The sequence below is a fragment of the Mus caroli genome, unplaced genomic scaffold (assembly GCF_978045245.1).
Source record: "Mus caroli unplaced genomic scaffold, Mus_caroli_1 scaffold_2, whole genome shotgun sequence".
Taxonomy (NCBI): Eukaryota; Metazoa; Chordata; class Mammalia; order Rodentia; family Muridae; genus Mus; species Mus caroli.
Window position 1 is genome coordinate 94,477,279 of NW_028227257.1, and position 19,331 is coordinate 94,496,609.

Genomic DNA, 19,331 nt, shown 5'->3' on the forward strand with positions numbered 1-19,331 from the left:
TACCATTCTGATGTGTTGAGAACTTATAAGTACCAAAGTGAGGATAACAGGGAGAATCAGAAAATAAATGAGCTATTTTATGATTGAGGGACTTTGTGCAAGTAAACTAATGTCTGTGCTAAAGACTCTCTATGCCATAAACAGACACAATGACTCACTGATGATCCATCAACAATGTGTAAGTCAAAATGTAATACAAATTAAGAATTAAAAGATATTTTGGATAATGTTTTTTTCTTTTGTGTTATGCCCTTTAACTGATAAATCAGTCATCAAAGCAATTTTTGAAACATTCTGAACCTTCAAGCATGTCATCCCTCATGGGATATGGCTTGATCCCATTAAGATATGGTAGCTAGAAACTACATTTCATGTAAATTAGAAAAATCTATTTTTATAAAATCCCGAAAGTAAATTAAGTATAATCAAGAATTATCTGAATTTTTTCTAATCTCAACATGTAATTTTAATAAGAAGTATAGCTAGACAGTGTGAACTACAAGAGTAAATTGGCTATTATGGGTATAAGCTGTTACACAAGTAGTTATTTTGAAGAACTACCATTATCCTACAAAGATACCATGTCATCAGAGATACCTACTAATAACACATAAATATTTTCTTAAACTAAAATTTTCTGACAGAAATTTCCCTTGATCACCTGTTTCATAGCATTGATGACATCCTTATTCCTTAGGCTATAGATCAAAGGGTTCAGGAATGGACTCAGAAAAGTGTAAAAAACTGCAATTACTTTGGACTCCTCTATTGACCTCTCTGATGGAGGCTTTAAATACATGCAGAAAAGGGTTCCATAAAATATGGTGACTGTTGTCAGGTGAGAACCACATGTAGAAAAGGCTTTTTGCCTGCCTTCTGCAGAACGGATCCTCATGATGGCTGCAAAAATGTACAGGTAGGAGAAAAGAATGATAGAGAGAGAACTTATGAGAGTGAATCCAGCAACAACAAACATGGCCATCTTTTTAACGTGAGTGTCAGAGCAAGCTAGCATGATCAGAGGGGGATCTGCACAGTAAAAGTGATTGATTTCATGGGAGCCACAGAAAGACAGTTGGAAAGTGAGCAGAGTCTGAGACAGCCCATTCAGGAAACCAAACACATATGAGAATGTGACTAGAGAAACACAAACATTCTTGGACATCCTGGTACTGTAATGCAAAGGGCTGCAAATAGCCACATAGCGGTCTAGTGCCATTGAAGCAAGGATATAAAACTCAGTGATCACCAGAGCAATGAAGAGGAGACACTGTGTGAAGCATCCAGCATAGGAAATGGTCTTCTGGTCTGAGATGAAACCATGCAGCATGTTTGGAGTAACATTGGAAGAGTAGCAAATGTCTACAAAGGAGAGGTGTCCAAGGAAGAAGTACATAGGTGTTTGCAGGTGGGAATTGGTCCTGATCAGCACAATCATACACAGGTTTCCTGTCAGTGTTATAAGATAAATGACCAGAAACACCACAAAGAGGATTCTTCCCAGCACTGGGCTGTCTGTGAGTCCCACAAGAATGAAATCCATCACTGCAGTGTTGTTTAAGGATGGCATTCTTTTTCACCTTGCAAGCTGAAAGTGACAAGACATGTAAGCAGTGACCTCTTATCTAAACTGTGTTTTTGTCACTGATTTCTTAATGTGTATTTGTTGGTCTGAAGCTCAATTCCTTTTTCATCAATTGCTTCCAAATGTCTACCTAGAATGTCCAATATGTATTTGTTTGTGATCTGTCTGGTTTTTTTTGCTTGTTTTTTTTTTTTTTGCTTGTTTTTTTTTTTTATTAGATATTTTCTTCATTTACATTTCAAATGCTATCCCCTTTCCTAGTTTCCTCCCGAAAATCCCCTATGCCCTCTTCCCTGCCCCTGTTCCCTAAACCCACCCTCTTCCACTTCCTGGCCCTGGCATTCCCCTATACTGGGGCCTAGAATCTTCTTAAGACCAAGGACCTCTCCTCCCACTGATGGCCAATTAGGTCATCCTCTGCTACATATGCATGACATGAGCTCTGGGAGTCTGTTTTTCTTTTCATTCATATCCTTTTTAATTATATAAGCAGACACGAAAACAAACATAAACAATTCTCATTGTGTTTCTTCTTCCATATCACAAATATGCTTATTCATTATAGACAAATACTTTCATATACATATTTACACATTTATACCTGTCTTCTTAGTAATTAATATCCACATACAATGTTTTTATCCACATATGAATAAATGGTCAAGAGCAACTGACAATATATTTTCCACAATGATAGATGACAATTTATATACAAACACACAAATTTTTTAAGATATCAAATACAGAATTTAACCTACCTGCAAAAACTGACCTACTGCATATCCTATAAAGTAGGAAGATTTAATTGGTAATAAGAGAACAAAAAGTCTCTGAAATTCTGAAGCTTTTCTTTAATAAATTATATTAGCCTTTTTAAAATCAATGAATATTCTCAATATACCATGGTTCCAGTTACTCATATTCTCAGCATTTGGGTTGTACAGAAGGAAGAGTGGCAGTTTCTTGGCAGCCAGGGGATAATTAATCAATATAACAAAATCATGTTTCCAAAGTCCAAACCATCACCAACACTAAAAATAATAAGCAATTATCACAAGTAAGTTGTTCTCTCAATGTTGGATGTTTATCAATATGTTTACTTCTGTTCAATGAAAATTCCATTTTTGCCATTATTCAACAATATAAGATTACAGCAGTTATAATTACATTTATAATTACATTTCATTTTCTTACAAGGTGTGTGATGCACAGCAAAAGAATAGACACAATTTCATAAAGAAAACTATATAATATATTGTCAGATATGCCCCAGTACAGGGAAACGCCAGGGCCAAGAAGTGGGAGTGGGTGGGTAGGAGAGCAGGGTGGGGAAAGGGTATAGGGAACTTTCGGGATAGCATTTGAAACGTAAATAAAGAAAATATCTAATAAAAAAGAATTGAAAAAAAAGAAAATGAATTGTGATATAAAAATCAAAGGTTTCAGATGGAAAATGAAAATCTTCCTTAGAGGGAATAATTGAACAGTCAAAAAGATATTCAAGTGTCTAGAATAAGGTTCATCATTACAGTGTGGAATGTGTTTGTGTGTGTGTGTGTGTGCGCAAAATATTCTTATATTCATTTATCTCACGAAGATTCTTAAATATGGTGTCAATGCCAGTTTGATTTACCATGTAAGACTTCTATGCATCAGTGACTTTGTGATAAAATTGCCCCAATACTAACTTTAAATATATTGTTTACTTTCTTCTCACACATACAGCAGATACATCAGAGTTTACATATATATCCACTATGAATAAAATGGTCAAGAGCAATGGAAAATATATTTTCCACAATAATATATAACAATTTATATGTAAACACAAAAATATATTTTAGATATCAAATACAGAATTTAACCTACCTGCAAATACTGACCTACTGCACATCCTACAAAGAAGGAAAATTTATCTTGAATTTTCCTGATATAATTCCCTAACTGTCTAAAGATACCTTTAAAGATCAATTTAAATATTCTTTGATTCTCAAAGGTATAATCTTAATTGGATGCTGTGAGGAGTTGTATTCACCTGTGAGGTCAAAATCTCTCCCTAAAATATGTAATATGTAAACAACCCCCCACTCTCTCCCCCCATTCTCTCTGATGTTTGTAAGCTATTTTTGTCTATTAATTTCAATAAAAAGACAAAATATAGTTAGATGATGTTTTGTATATTTAGTAAACTAGTAAGAAAGTCCACCTAGAGTCTCTCATTTTTCTTTGTATTCATTTGGGAGAAGTCATCCCATGGGACTAAAGGATAACGTTTGCTAAATGACAGTTTTGAGAAAAGATTACTGAAAAGAATACGGTGCCAATACAATCTTTTACTTGTTACCCATTTCTTGAAATTCATTGAGCTCCATATTTTTTTGTTTTTTTAATAATAATATCTATACAAATTTGATGTAATTTTTTTTCCTTTCTCACAGTCAAATAAATCAAATTACCCTTTGGATATTTAGCATTATGGTGATGAGAAAAAGAATACTAATCAGTTTCAAATTATATTCCTTCTCTGAAACAAATATAATATTGTTTATCACAAAGATCTTAAATTAAATGACAAAAATAATTTTTAAGCATGTAAAACACCAAAAACTATATCTTATAAATAAATGGCATGAATGTTATTGTAGAAACCAAACATTTTCCAATTTGACTAAAAGCTTGGTTCACACGATTGCTCTTGTTAACTTTATCAATCACACATAGCTGATGAACATGTAAGCATAAGGCATAACCTGAAACTACTACTCTGCTAACTGAATATATTAATAATCTTTTCCCTGAGTTATTCTCTTTATACTCATAGATTAGTGCATCACTCAATCCTTATTAGAGAGCTTCATTTTCAATAGATAGAGATTAAACAGAGACTCTCAACTGGTGAACATGTGAGAATAAGAGACTGAAATGCTATTCCAAATGGAATGTCTATATCACACTCCTTCTCATCAGTGCTCAGGGATCATTGGAGAAGAAATCGATGAAAGATTACCAGAGTCAGAGGTACTAGGTATATTCACTAAAATGTGATTTATTGCACATAACAAGAGTGCTACAGAAATGAATTCATAGTCAATAACAAGAAATATCACAAAACTAAGACACTGAAACTCTGGTTGATTTTTAAATTATAGGAAAAAATTATAATTGTGATTTTAATGTGGATTATTTCAAAGTTAAAGAATGAAGGTATACAATCATGTCAGGTGTAATTCATCTTCTTTGGTAAGAATATGTCTGTAATGATCTGAAAATGCATTTATTATTATGTCTTTTTTATTAAAGTAATGAAAGAAATCTTCCTAACTGAAAAAAAATAGACATTAAGGGATATTACAAGACTATGAAATATTGCCTGGGTGAGGTAAATTTTCAACAATACTCTCTAAATTTATTTTCAGAGATATGACACTATCATGTAGATCATAGAGCATAGTAATGTTTTTCTTCATGGTCTGAAGTGGTTGATAAATTTGAAAGAAGCATGGAAGAAACATTTACTAATTTATAAATCTACAAAATATCTACTTCAATGGTGGTATATTAACACATATGTTAGTTGTCACATTGTTCCAACATTGATTTTCTTCTACCCCAATAAACAACATAATTCCCATGTCATTTCACCAATTTTTATAAGAACACCATGACATTCGGGAAGGAATAGAGATAAAACATTGAATTCTGTTTTTGACATGTTTCAAATAATTTTAAAAGATTCACATATTTCCACATTATTTCTGCAGTTCACATTCTATAATAACATCTGGTAAAAGAGTCTGTATTACATATTGTATTCTTCATAGTAATATGAGAAAATGAAGTTGATATTGGTAATGAATGTCTGATAAACTAGTCAGATGTGTCTATCATGGTTGAAAGATTTATTTTTCACATACCATATAACTGGGCAACTCAAAATTCACAACTATTTTTCAGATAGACATTGACTATACAAAAATATTTGCCTTGAAAAGATAGCTCATTCTCTAAAACACTGAACATCATTTACCTAAAATATGTATTTGTGGCTTCAATAGACACCTTTATGACATGGAGGAGATCAAGATGTGTAATTGTAATACATTATCTTGAGCTCATAGAAAAAAACTTAAGACATCATGTAGCATATTTATAAATCTATTATATCCAGCATAACAGAAGGATGGAAAACATAGTTTTATAGAATGTGTTTCTGTAAGATTTTTTTTACTGCCTCTTTCACATCTCTATTTTTTAAACTGTAGATGAGAGGATTAAGCATGGGAATCACTACTGTATAAAACACAGAGACAATTTTGTCCTGCTCCATAGAGTAGCTAGTAGTAGGTCGCAAGTACATAAAGAGAATTGAGCCAAAGAAGATGGTGACAGCCATGAGGTGGGAGGCACAGGTCGAGAAGGCTTTGTGTCTTCCCTCTGCAGAAGGCATCATCAGTATGGCAATGAGGATGCACAGGTAAGAAATCAGAACAATCAGAACACAGATGAGAACTGTAAAACTGGAAAAGACCATGATCACAATGCCATTGATATGGATGTCAGAGCAAGAGAGTTTGAGCAGGGGTGGGGTGTCACAATAGAAATGATTGATTTTATTAGAGCCACAAAAGGACAGTCTGAAAGTCATCCCTGTGTGGATGGCTGCATTGCCAAAGCCTGCTAGGAATGAAGTAGACACCAATATGAAACAAATTCTCCCAGACATGAGAACTGGGTATAGCAAGGGATTCCAGATGGCTGCATAGCGGTCATAGGCCATCATGGCTAGCAGGAAGCATTCAGTTCCCAAGAAGGAGCCAAAGAAGAAGAATTGAGTAGCACATCCATTGAAAGAAATGCTCTTATCCTCAGCCACGAGGTTCAGCAGCATTTTAGGGGTGACTGTAGAAGAGGAAGAGGCATCAACAAAAGAAAGGCTGCTGAGAAAGAAGTACATAGGTGTGTGCAGACTGCGGTCAATCTTAATCAGGGCCATCATGCCCAAATTACCCACCAGTGTCATCGTGTAGATGATCAGGAATAATGCAAAGAGGACACCTTGCAAGTCTGGATTGTCTGAGAGGCCCAAAAGGATAAATCCTGTCACTTCTGTGGCATTCTTATCTTGGATTCCTTTCACGGGTCTGACCATCAGTGCTGCAACACAAGAACTGTTAGAACATTGTATTAATTTCTATTAATGTAGAGTACAGATATAATACTAACAAATGTAAGGAATAAAACAGAAATACACACATAGATTTTTGATAAACACAAATTTTATAAAATAGTGAGATATTAAGATCAGAGTCAAAAACATTTGTTCTGATATAACTACCTTTACTATAAATGATTAACAAAATTATAAATATTTTTGTACTATACATACAACTAAAGAAACATGGCAAATGTTACTTAACTCTCCTACTTCTCTGTGTCAGTATATATAAAGTAAATTAATTATTAAAAGTTAACAAATTGAGTCATAAATGATAAGGAAGACCTGAGGTACTTTACAATTACGACCAATAAATAAAGGAAATTGAGGCTATGCTCATACAGACATGGGATTTAGAAAGCTAAGGGAAAAAATGAAGATAGCCTCATACAACCAATAATAAATATAAATATGTTAAATATTACAATATATTCAATATAAATAATAAAAATATAATAATATAAAAATAAATCTTGATCCAAAAGAACTGGAAAAACTCTTATAGAACTACAAGTTTATAATTGAGAATCACAGAACTATAACAGACCCTACCATAGGTTAAGTTGAAGATGTTATTATGTACTAAAAATGTCCATGTCTTAAAATAAAACAGCTCCATTTTTTCTGCTTACCAAATAATAAACTTTAAGAAGATAGGTATTAACCCTAAACAGGTTCACCCTATTTGTATATTATACAAAATGTATGTATTAAATTCTCACTTAGATGTACATTAGAATATACCATTTTAAAATTTAATTTTCAGTCAAAAACAAATATAATAATAATAATAATAATTGATTAGCAAAACACAAAACACCAGAGATACTATGAAGATATTTCTAGCAGAACATTGGGTTAATATAACAACTTAATAATTTGAAATTTAAATGAAAAAATAGTCTACTCATGAAAATAGCAATGGAGAACTATAAAGTACTAAAAGTAACGTTAAAACTCATCATTTCATTCTATTTATTACATTTAAATGTTTTCTTTCCAGCTTCTGACTATTACAAATAAGGCGGCTATGAACATAGCAGAGCATGTGTCCTTATTACAAATTGAACATATTCTGGGTATATGCCCAGAAGAGGAATTGCTGGATCTTCCCGTAGAATTATGTGCAATTTTCTGAGGAACTGGCAGACTGATTTCAGAGTGGTTATACCATCTTGCAATCCCACCAACAATGGAAGAGTGTCCTCTTTCTCCACATCCTCACCAGCATCTGCTGTCATCTAAATTTTTGATCTTAGCCATTCTGACTGGTGTGAGGTGGAATCTCAGGTTTGTTTTGATTTGCATTTCCCTGATGAATAAGGGTGTTGAACATTTTTCAGGTGTGTCTCAGCCATTCGGTAATCCTCAGTTGAGAATTCTTTCTTTAACTCTATACCCCATTTTTTTAATAGGGTTATTTGATTTTCTGGATGTCCCTCAAAAAAAAGAATGGTTACAGAAAACGTGGTACACTTACACAATGGAGTACAACTCAGCAATTTAAAACAATGAATTCATGAAATTCTTAGACAAATGGATGCATCTGGAGGATATCATCCTGAGTGAGGTAGCACAGAAATGTAGACTGCCCAAGATACAATTTGCAAAACACATGAATCTCAAGAAGAAGGAAGACCAATGTGTGGATACTTCATTTCTCCTTAAAATAGGGAACAAAATACCCATGGAAGGAGTTACAGAGACAAAGTTCGGTGCTGAATTGGAAGGAAAGACCATCCAGAGACTCCCCCACCCGGGATCTATCCCATATACAACCACCGAAACTCAGACATTATTGCATAAGCAAGAAAGATTTTGCTGACAGGACCCTGACATAGCTTTCTCTTATGAGGCTATGCCAATGCCTGGCATATACAGAAGTGGATGCTCACAGCAATCTATTGGATAGACCACAGGGCCCCTAATGAAAGTACTAGAGAAATAACCCAAGGAGCTAAAGGGGTCTGCATACTTATAGGAGGATTAACAATATGAACTAACCAATACCCCCAAGAGCTGTGTCTCTAGTTGCATATGTAGTCGAGGATGGCCTAGTTGGCCATCAATGGAAGGATAGGCCTTGGTATTGCAAATACCATATGCCCCAATACAGGGGAATGAGAGGGCCAGGAACTGGGAGTGGATGGGTTGGGGAGCAGGGCGGCGGGGGGAGGGAGAGTGTGGAGGACTTTGGGGATAGCATTTGAAATGTAAATGAAGAAAATATCTAATAAAAACGCCTTAAAATGAAAGATAAATGAATAAATAAATTTAAATGAAGCATCTGCTTGGTCTATTTATTAAAATTAAAATTTAGAATGCAATAAACATCAGTAGATTGTTTGAATTATATTCAAATAGTATATTGTTAAGAATAAAAAATAAAACTGTACTAAAGTAAGTATGAATACATATTTTAAAACATGAAACAAAGCACTTGATTCAGTATCACTCACAGGAGATGGATAATTCTAAGATTAGAACATACTCTGATTTATTCTACATAGTTTTTATTATTATTATTACTATTGTCAAGATTTTAAGACCTAATACACCTTTCTATTTTCATTGATGAGTATAACGCCTGCAACTACAGTCCTACATTAGTCTCCACACAAATCAGTGGTAAAGAATTAGCAGATGCTGTCCAAAGTCTATGTTTGTTATCATCTTCAGGAACTGAAGTCAATTAAATATTGGGTATTCACTAGCCAGTGTTGTATCCTAAGGCATAAAATTTGCTCATGGTGCAGCAAAATTTTTCATTATTCAAAACCATATTGCCTATACCCATAGATCCCTGATACAGATGGATAGCCTTTTTGTTAGAGTGATAGTCACCTATGAACCTCAATAATAACTTCAGAAGCAGGAAAAAAATGCATCTTTCTGTTTCCTCATTCCAACATGGCCCCTAAGTATACAAGTATAAGAAAAGCAAATGAAATAATAAAATACCTCAGATGTGGTAAACATACAAAATGTAACAAGTAGTAGAAAAATTTTAATGACTTCCTGCTCCTTACAGGCTTGGTAAGTGTTCATTGGGTTGTTTGATTTAAGTCTCATGCGATTTAACAGTGTTATCTCCCTTTCCTAGAGAAGAAATATAACTTACAAATCATCAGGTTTCTGTGAATAATCAACTTAAGCTGGATGGATGGATTCTACATCCATACTGAGTCTCATCCTTTTAGCATTTGTGATCATTCTAAATGTCAACTACCAATGTCAGCTCTTGCACAAAGAATACCCATAGTTAATTTTCATAGCTTCCTTAACTCTTAACTCTGGTAATATTTAATTACAGTTAAGTTTAACATACCTTTTAACAAAATCATATAATTGAATTTGCTGAAAATATTTTGTTAGAATTCCCAATACTAATAAACTTTTGTTACCCAAACACAATATAAGTTGCCTCTCATAGCATGGACAGCAAACTTCCTCCTCTAGTATTTTACATATTAGGTTTTTTTTTTTTTTTGTTTATCTACAGCATTCATCTTCATGCTGTTATAATTTCTCAGTCAAACTGCTATCCAGAGATGATGGTTTCTTGGTGTAAATTTCCAAGGTATTTTAAAAATAGCTTTAAGATTTCCTTAGCTGTTTCTTGAAATAAAAAAAAATGCTTTGAATTATGCTGGGCATACTGACACTCATCTTAAATCCAAGCACCTGGGAGGCAGAAGCAGTCATACGTCTGTGAGGTTGAGGCTAGGCTGGTCTACATCAAGATTTCCCAGACAGCTATGTCTGCATAGACAAACTCTGTCTCAGAAGGGCTCTATATCAGAGCATTTGTATTGTTTATCTCTGCTGATAATCTAATGTTTTAGTAATGAAAATGTGTATAGCATTTTTACCACTTAAAGCTATTGGGAACCTATCAGTGAGTAACTTAAATTTATAAGATTGTAAATTTTTTCATGTCAGGAAGCCAAAACACTAAACATCTTTACATTGTCTTATTACCATTTGCAAGTCATTGAATTGCAATTAGATCTGTCTGATTCTTTTTCTTTCTTGCCCAAATCCCTATACAACAACAAATTAGATTAAAAGCATAAGTCCTTTCATAGGCAAGGTATGCTCTATTATTCTAATGCAAAGAATAATAATTCAGATAAATTCACAAGACTCTCCAGTACGAGGATAGGATACATCCCTTTTCTATGTACTTATCAGGTAATCTATTCTGTCTTTTACTTACCTGATCAGACCACAGAACCTTTGAAAATTCAGTATCACTACCACAGCTGTAAAGAATGATGAGCAATTCTTACAGGTTAGACTCTTAGAGATTATAAAACTATTCTTACTCATTTAAGTAGGGTATACTTGATGTTCCTTCATCTCTAGGGACTCCTTCTCCTATGTGCCTCATTGCAATCTATTGCTTTTCCCCTATGAAATTAAGAAAATCTCAATTATCTTTCATACTGCTTTGCTATACTCTTGGGGAACTGAAGCACAACATAGGATAATCTGGGGTTAGATTCATAACATCTATTCTTTCCCTTTTTTTAATGTGATGGCTGGAGCTGCTGTAACTAGGAATAATGAGTTCTCAGAATCTCAGAGTGCTGCCACCTCTGTTAACTTTCCTGAGTTTAGGAATATGAGTTATAGAGGTAAAAGTTATGGACTAGCATGGAGGGGACTGCCAAGTAGTTGAGAAGAAGGATGCATACACTTAAGTTCTGGCTTTTTAAGCCACATGGTATGTGCCTGAGTCTTTAACTAATCCTTTTTCCCCTTAACATCTCCATTTCTGTGTCTTACATCATAGATGATGTCAAAAATCCAATAATGAAAGTAAGGTGACACATTCAGTCCATATTGATCACAGATATGTTATAGACTCCATAGGCATAATTCTTCCTCTTTTCAGAGTAAGAAATAACCATAAGCTTAATTTTTCTCTATGGAGTCCTTAAGGATTTGCACTATCCAAATACTCCTATCTTATATATATAACATGGTTATAAAATAAATTTATCAAAATAAAATGATAAAGTGCATTGATAGTGCTCTTTGTGGAGATTTGTAAAGGAAGAGGGAGGTGATGAAGTGACTGTAATTCTAATTAAAAATAAGCGTATAAAAAAAATCACTGGCCCTGAGCAGCCTGCCATCCCAGGGGAACTTCCATTCTCCTGCTGCCACTCTGCCACCTCCACCAGACTCCTGAACCATACAGAATCCCAAATCATTCAAACTCCAGAACCATACAGGTGGACCTTCGTTCTCCTGAAGCCTCTCCTCCACCTCCAACATACTCCTGAACCACTCAGGTAAGCTTCCCTTCCTCTACCCATCTTATATGATCTTTGTGTCCTCCAGGCCAAGCCAAACTACACTGCACAACCTGCCATCCCAGAGGAACTTCCAGTCTCCTGCTACCTTCACCAGACTACTAACAGCACAGGAAACGTTCTCTCCCTGACCATTCTTCCCTGTTGACCTACCACTCTGGCTCAGGCCAAACTGCTCTGAGCATCCTGATATCTCAGAGGTAAGTCTATTCTCTCACTGCCCCTCTCCCACCCCTCAATCAGACATGAGACCCTGAAATATATGGGTTAGCTTCCCTTCCTTTTCCCAGATATTCTACTCTACCTGAGCTCCATCCTCTGTCAGGTCTGCTCCTCCACCTGAAGCCTTGCCTGGCCCCCTCCACAGACTACTTTTCTCACAGGAGTTCTATCATAACTAGGAACACATGTGAAACCAGAGCCCATCGAACATGGGATCTATCCTGGTCTTCCTGTGACCCATCTTCATTCTGATCTGCACCTCTATCTGAGTGCTTGGTAAAATGTAATTTGTCACCAAAAGAACCAATCTTGCCTATGACAGTGAGCCCTAGATAACCTAACACACCTGAAGAGCAAAATCTAATTGAGGAAAACAGATGAATAGGACTTAAAATCCCACCTCATGAAGATGATAGAAGCATTAAAGGAGGATGCAGATAACTCACTTAAAGAAATACAAAAAAATATATATAGGCAAGTTAGAAGCCAATGAAGAATAATAACATAAATCCCTTAAAGGAATAAAGGAAAAATACAATCAAACAGGTGAAGGAATTGAACAAAACAGTCCAAGACCTAAAACTGGTAATAAAAAAAAATGAAATCACAAATGTAGACAACTCTTGAGATAGATAACCTGGGAAAAAGAACAGGAGCTATAGATGAAAACCTCACCAACAGAATACAAAAGGTGGAAGAGAGAAGCTCAGGCATAACAGATACTACAAAAGATATGAAAACATTGGTCAAAGAAAATACAAAGTATAAAAATTTCCTAACCAAAGCATCCAGGAAATTTGGGAAACAAAGACCAAATGTAAGAATAATAGAAATAGAGGAGGGTAAAGATTTCTACTCCAAAGGGCCATAAAACATCTTCAACAACATCATAAAGAAAACTTCCTTAACCTAATGAAAGCGATGTCCATAAACATACAAAAAGCCTAAAAACACCTAATAGATTAAACAAGAAAACAAAATTCTCCTAGCATATAATATTAAAAACACTAAATATAAAGAACAAAAGAAGGATATTAAAACCTGTAAGGCCACAGCAGACCTATCAGATTGCACCAGATTTCTCAAAAGACACAAAAAGACAGAAAATTTAGAGCATATGTCATTCAGACACTAAGAGATCACAGATGCCAGGCTGGGCTATTATACCCAACAAAGCTCTTAATTGCCATAGAGGAGAAACAAAGATATTCCATGACAAACTGAATTTAAAAAATGACTTTCTACTAATACAGTGCTACAGAGGATACTAGAAAGAACATAAGGTGGGTAACTGCACCCAAGAAAACATAAGAAATTAATCACCTCACAACAACCCAAACGAAGAGAATTACAAACATATAATAACACCTCCAACAACAAAACTTATAGGAACTAATAATCTTTGGTCTTTATTATCCCTCAGCATCAATGGACTCAGTTCCCAAAAGATAAGACACAGGCTAACAGAATGGATACACCAACAGGATTCATTATTATCCTGCATATAGGAAAGAATTCAGCAGCAAAGATAGAAACTAACTCAGAGTAAAGGGCTAGTAAAAAATTATTCAAGCAAACCACACCAAAAAAACAAACTGGAGTCACCATTATAACATAAAGTGAAAGAGACCTCCAACCAAAAGTAAACAAAAGAGATGGAGAAGGATACTTCATTCTCATCAAAGGAAAATACACCAAGATGAAATCTGAGTTCTGAAAATCTATGCTCCAAATGCAAAGGCACCCACATTCATAAAAACAACAACAACAACAACAACAACAAAAAATAACTTTACTAAAGCTCAATGCACACATTCAGCCTCACATAATAATAGTTGACGACTACTAGCAGTCCATTCTAAGCAATGGACAGGTCATTGAAACAGAGACTAAACAGAGACAAAGTGAATCCAAAAGAAGTTATGAACCAAATGGATTTAACACATATCTACAGAACATTTCATCCCAGAACAAGATACCTTCTTCTCATCACCTCAAGGAACCTTTTCCAAAATTGACCATATCATCAGACACAAAACAAACATCAACAGACACAAGAAAATTGAATCAACCCCATTCATTCTATCAAATCACCACTAACTAAGCCTGGACAAAAGCAACAAAACCCCACATACTCATGGAAACTGAACAATTTTGTGCTGACTGATAACTCTGTCAGAGAAGAAGTAAAGAAAGAAATCAAAGACTTTATAGAATTCATTGATAATGAAAACACAACATACCCAAACTTATAGGACACAATGATAGAACCCTAAGAGGAAAATTCATAGCACTAAGTGATTTCATAAACAAATTAGAGAGATCCTATACAAGCAACTTAACAGCACAACTGAAAGCTCTAGAATAGAAAGAAGGAAACACACCCAAGAGGAGTAGAAGACAGAAAATAGGCAAACTTGGGCCTGAAATCAACCATTAAAAAAGCAAAGAAAATGATACAAAGAATCAACAAATCCAATAGCTGATACTTTGAGAAAATCAACAAGATAAATAAACCCTAAGCCAAACAATATAAAAGCTACACAGACAATATCCAAATTAACAAAAAAATAGAAAGGGAAATGGAGACATAACAACAAAAACATGAAATTTAAAACATCATTGTAACCTACTATACCCAATAAAAATGCAAAATCTAGATGAAATAGATGATTTTCTAGACATGTACCATGTACCAAATTAAATCACAATTAGGTAAACCATCTAAATAATATCAAAGCTGCTAAAGAAATAGAAATAATCATTAAAAACCCCCTAAACCAAGAAAGCAGATAGCCAGGTGGTTTTAGTGAACGATTCCATCCAGACCTTCAAAGAAGAGCTAATAACAATACTCCTCAAACTATTCCTCAAAATAGAAACCGAAGGAACTTTACCTAATTCATTATATGAAGCCATTGTTACTATGATATGTATACTACACAAAGACCTAAAAAAGAAAGACTACTTAAGAGCAATATGTCCTATAAATATAAGTCAACACAAATGCTCAATAAAATACTGACAAACCATATCCAAGAACATATAAAAACCATTGTTCACCCTGATAAAGTAGGCTTCATCCCAGGGAAGCAGGGATGGTTCAAATTAGAAATTCCATCAACATAATCCACTATATAAACAAACTCAAATACAAAAATCACATGATCATTTCATTGGCTGTCTTAAAAGCCTTTTGAAAAATACAAGATTCTTTATTTTAAAAGTCTTAGTGATATCTGGGATTCATGGTACATACATAAACAGAATAAAAGCAATACACAGCAAAATATCAGCCAACAACAATTTAAGTGGATTAAAAACTTGAAGCAATTTCACTAACATCAGGGATAAGACAAGGCTGCCCACTCTCTCCCTATCTATTCAACATAGCTTTTGAACTTCTAGATAGGGCATTTCAACAACAAAAGAGATCAAGGGAACATAAATTGAAAAGGAAGAAGTCAAGGCATCACGATTTAAGGATAATATGATACTATATGTAGGTGAACCAAAATATTCTACCATAAAGTCCCTATAACTGATAAACAAATTCAGCAAAGTGGCTAAAATTAACTCAAACAAATCAGCAAAATTAATTCCTAAAAATGATAAACAGGCTGAAAATGAAATTAGGGAAAGAAATGACTTCACAAAGCTACAAATAATATAAAATATCTTGGTGTAAATCTTACCAAGACACTTGTCAAGAACACATGTTCCTCCCAGCCCAGATGCTCTTTCTCTGTGGTTACCATCAAGAGAAAACCAGAACTACTCAGCTGGCCTCAGGCATCCCTCCACTGAGGCATCCTTCACCCCAATGGCCTTCTTTTCTTAAAAAAAATTAATTATTTTATTTATTTGCATTTTAAATATCTTCCCTCCACAAACTCCTCACCCTTTTGCCTCTAAAGGGTGCTCATCTACCCACTTACTCCTTAGTTAGTTTTTTGTTTTATTTATTTATTTATTTATTTATTTATTTATTTATTTATTTATTTATTGCTTTTTCGAGACAGGGTTTCTCTGTAGAGTTAGGCTGTCCTGAAACTCATTTTGTAGACCAGGCTGGCCTCAAACTCAGAAATCTGCCTGCCTCTGCCTCCAAAGTGCTGAGATTATAGGTGTGTGCCACCAACCCCCGGCCCATGGATGTCTTTTAAATTTAGCAAAATAATCTGGGTTCTATTCATAGCTGAGTGTCCTAAGAACTGTATACCTTTGGATCTATGCCAGAATTAATCTAACCTATTGAGTTAATGCAATCAAAAAACATTGAGTTCAAGACAGATGTCCAAAGTTGGCTTGTTTATAAACGGGTGATAGAGTAGCATTTGAAATGTAACTGAAGAGGATATCTTATATAACAAATATCTTATATAACAAATTTAGCTCCTACCATACACCACACAAATATGGCAGACAATTTAATTTGACAAGTGTTTATTAAAAACTACCTGAATGTTTTAGGCAGTTTAATAACAGTTAAAACACTGTGATTCTGACTTGAGAAACATTAATAAATGAATTTACAAATTGAACAAATAATCACTTATTCTTGCTATAGCCCTTAATTAATATAATATGTGCCAAGATTCCTTGTTCTGTCTCATTTAGGATGGTTGGCTACAGAATACATGAAACATGCGGCCATCTGCAGTCAGTCAGTGCTGTTCAGATCACTGAAATTCTTTAATGTTGCCCTAAGTTCTAGGCTTTTGAGCAAATGACAGCCCTCAACTAACTTCCATGATTGGAACTGTACCCTGCTAGAAGAATTGTCTAGCTTTAAATGATTAATATTCCTATTGGCAAACTACAGACCAACAGACTACCATGGAAGTACAATTTGAGACAAGAAAGAACTACTAGAGTCTAGTTCTTTATGCACTCATCATGTTCTATTCTATTTGCCTAATCCTATTATCCCCCTGATAATACATGTTAATAACCATTCTGAAAATAATGTCTCTTTTTCTCCAAGACAATCTATTAAGCCAAAATTAATACATGTGAGAAAGAGATCTCAAATATACATATAATAATATAAATACAAGTGAGTATATATACGCATACATATTGGAGCAAATTGAGTAATTGCACTTATAAACAGAAACTATAGCACATACCAAATAATTTCCAACATTTATAAATCTACACCTCCTCAAGTACTGTTTGATTCTTCATAAGTGCCCAAGTAGGCATATATATGAAACTAAAAAATAAAGATGTGTGTTATCTCAAATCATCAATGCTACCACAGAGAAGGTTGTAAACAAGTATGTTGTGAAAAAAATAAAAAACACCCCATGTGTCCAATCACATATGTAGCAGAGGATGGCCTTGTCAGGCATAAAAGGGAGAAGAGGCCCTTGGTCCTGTTAAGGCTCAATGCCCTAGGGTAGGAGAATTCCAGGGTGGGTAGGCTAGAGTGGGTGGGTGGGAGGATGGGTGGGAGGGTGGGAGAACAACCTCATAGAAGCAATGGGAGTAGTGATGGGACATAGGGGTTCCAGAGGGGAAACTGTGAAAGGGGATAACCTTTCAAACATAAATAAAGAAAATATCCAATAAAAATTTTAAAATATATATATTTCACATAAATATTGTGCACAAGAGAAACAGCAAACACAGCTCTTCAAATCAAATTCAGGTTTCAGTGTATATTAGTGTGTATGTATCCAAAAAAAAGCAATACAATTAACATAGGGTGAAAATATATACCCTTGCCTCAAACCACACAATTATGTAAGATTTTCTTCACTGCTTTCTTAACATCTTTATTTTTTAAACTATAGATGAGAGGATTAAGCATTGGAATCACTACTGTATAAAACACAGAGACAACTTTGTCCTGTTCCATAGAGTAGCTAGAGGTAGGGCGCAAGTACATGAAAAGAATTGTTCCAAAGAAGATGGTGACAGCCATGAGGTGGGAGGCACAGGTCGAGAAGGCTTTGTGTCTTCCCTCTGCAGAAGGCATCTTCAGTATGGCAATGAGGATGCACAGGTAAGAAATCAAAACAATCAGAACACAACTGATGACATTGAAACTGGAGAAGGCCATGATCACAATGCCATTAATGTGAGTGTCAGAGCAAGAGAGTTTGAGCAGGGGTGGGGTGTCACAATAGAAATGATTGATCTTATTAGAGCCACAAAAGGACAGTCTGAAAGTCATCCCTGTGTGGATGGCCGCATCGCCAAAACCTGCTAGGAATGAAGTAGAAACCAACATAAAACAAATTCTCCCAGACATAAGAACTGGGTATTGCAAAGGATTCCAGATGGCTGCATAGCGGTCATAGGCCATCATAGCTAGTAGGAAGCATTCAGTTCCCAAAAAGGAACCGAAGAAGAAGAACTGGGTAGCACATCCATTGAAAGAAATGCTCTTATCCTCAGCCATGAGATTCACTAGCATCTTGGGGGTGACAGAAGAAGAATAAGAGGCATCAACAAAAGAAAGGCTGCTGAGAAAGAAGTACATAGGTGTGTGCAGACTTCGGTCAATCTTAATCAGGGCCATCATGCCCAAATTACCCACCAGTGTCATCGTGTAGATGATTAGGAATAATGCAAAGAGAACACCTTGCAGGTCTGGATTGTCTGAGAGGCCCAAAAGAATAAATTCTGTCACTTCTGTGGCATTCTTATCTTGGATTCCTTTCACGGGTCTGACCATCTGTGCTGCAACACAAGAACTGTTAGAACAATGAATTAATTTCTATTAATGTAGAGTACAGATATAATACTAACAAATGTAAGGAATAAAACAGAAATACACACATAGATTTTTGATAAACACAAATTTTTATAAAATAGTGAGATATTAATATCAGAGTCAAAAACATTTGTTCTGACATAACAATCTTTATTATAAATGATTAACAAAATTATAAATATTTATGTACTATACATACAACTAAAGAAACATGGCACATGTTACTTAACTCTCCTACTTCTCTGTGTCAGTATATAT

The 19,331-nt window shown here is 34.8% G+C and overlaps 3 protein-coding genes across 3 annotated transcripts; all 3 read right to left on the bottom strand.

The window, feature by feature from the left end:
• Positions 1-622: 622 nt before the first annotated feature.
• LOC110290007 (olfactory receptor 5M10-like) lies at positions 623-1,582 on the bottom strand. Its single transcript, XM_021156465.2, has one exon. The coding sequence runs from the start codon at positions 1,568-1,570 to the stop codon at positions 623-625; it is 948 nt and encodes a 315-aa protein (XP_021012124.1). The 5' UTR covers positions 1,571-1,582.
• Positions 1,583-5,780: 4,198 nt separating this feature from the next.
• On the bottom strand, positions 5,781-6,734 carry LOC110290453 (olfactory receptor 5AP2-like). The gene has a single exon (XM_021156991.1). The coding sequence runs from the start codon at positions 6,732-6,734 to the stop codon at positions 5,781-5,783; it is 954 nt and encodes a 317-aa protein (XP_021012650.1).
• An 11,346-nt stretch (positions 6,735-18,080) lies between these two features.
• LOC110306368 (olfactory receptor 5AP2-like) lies at positions 18,081-19,034 on the bottom strand. The gene has a single exon (XM_021178512.2). It carries the CDS (start codon positions 19,032-19,034, stop codon positions 18,081-18,083), a length of 954 nt encoding a protein of 317 aa, XP_021034171.2.
• Between the last annotated feature and the right edge of the window lie 297 nt (positions 19,035-19,331).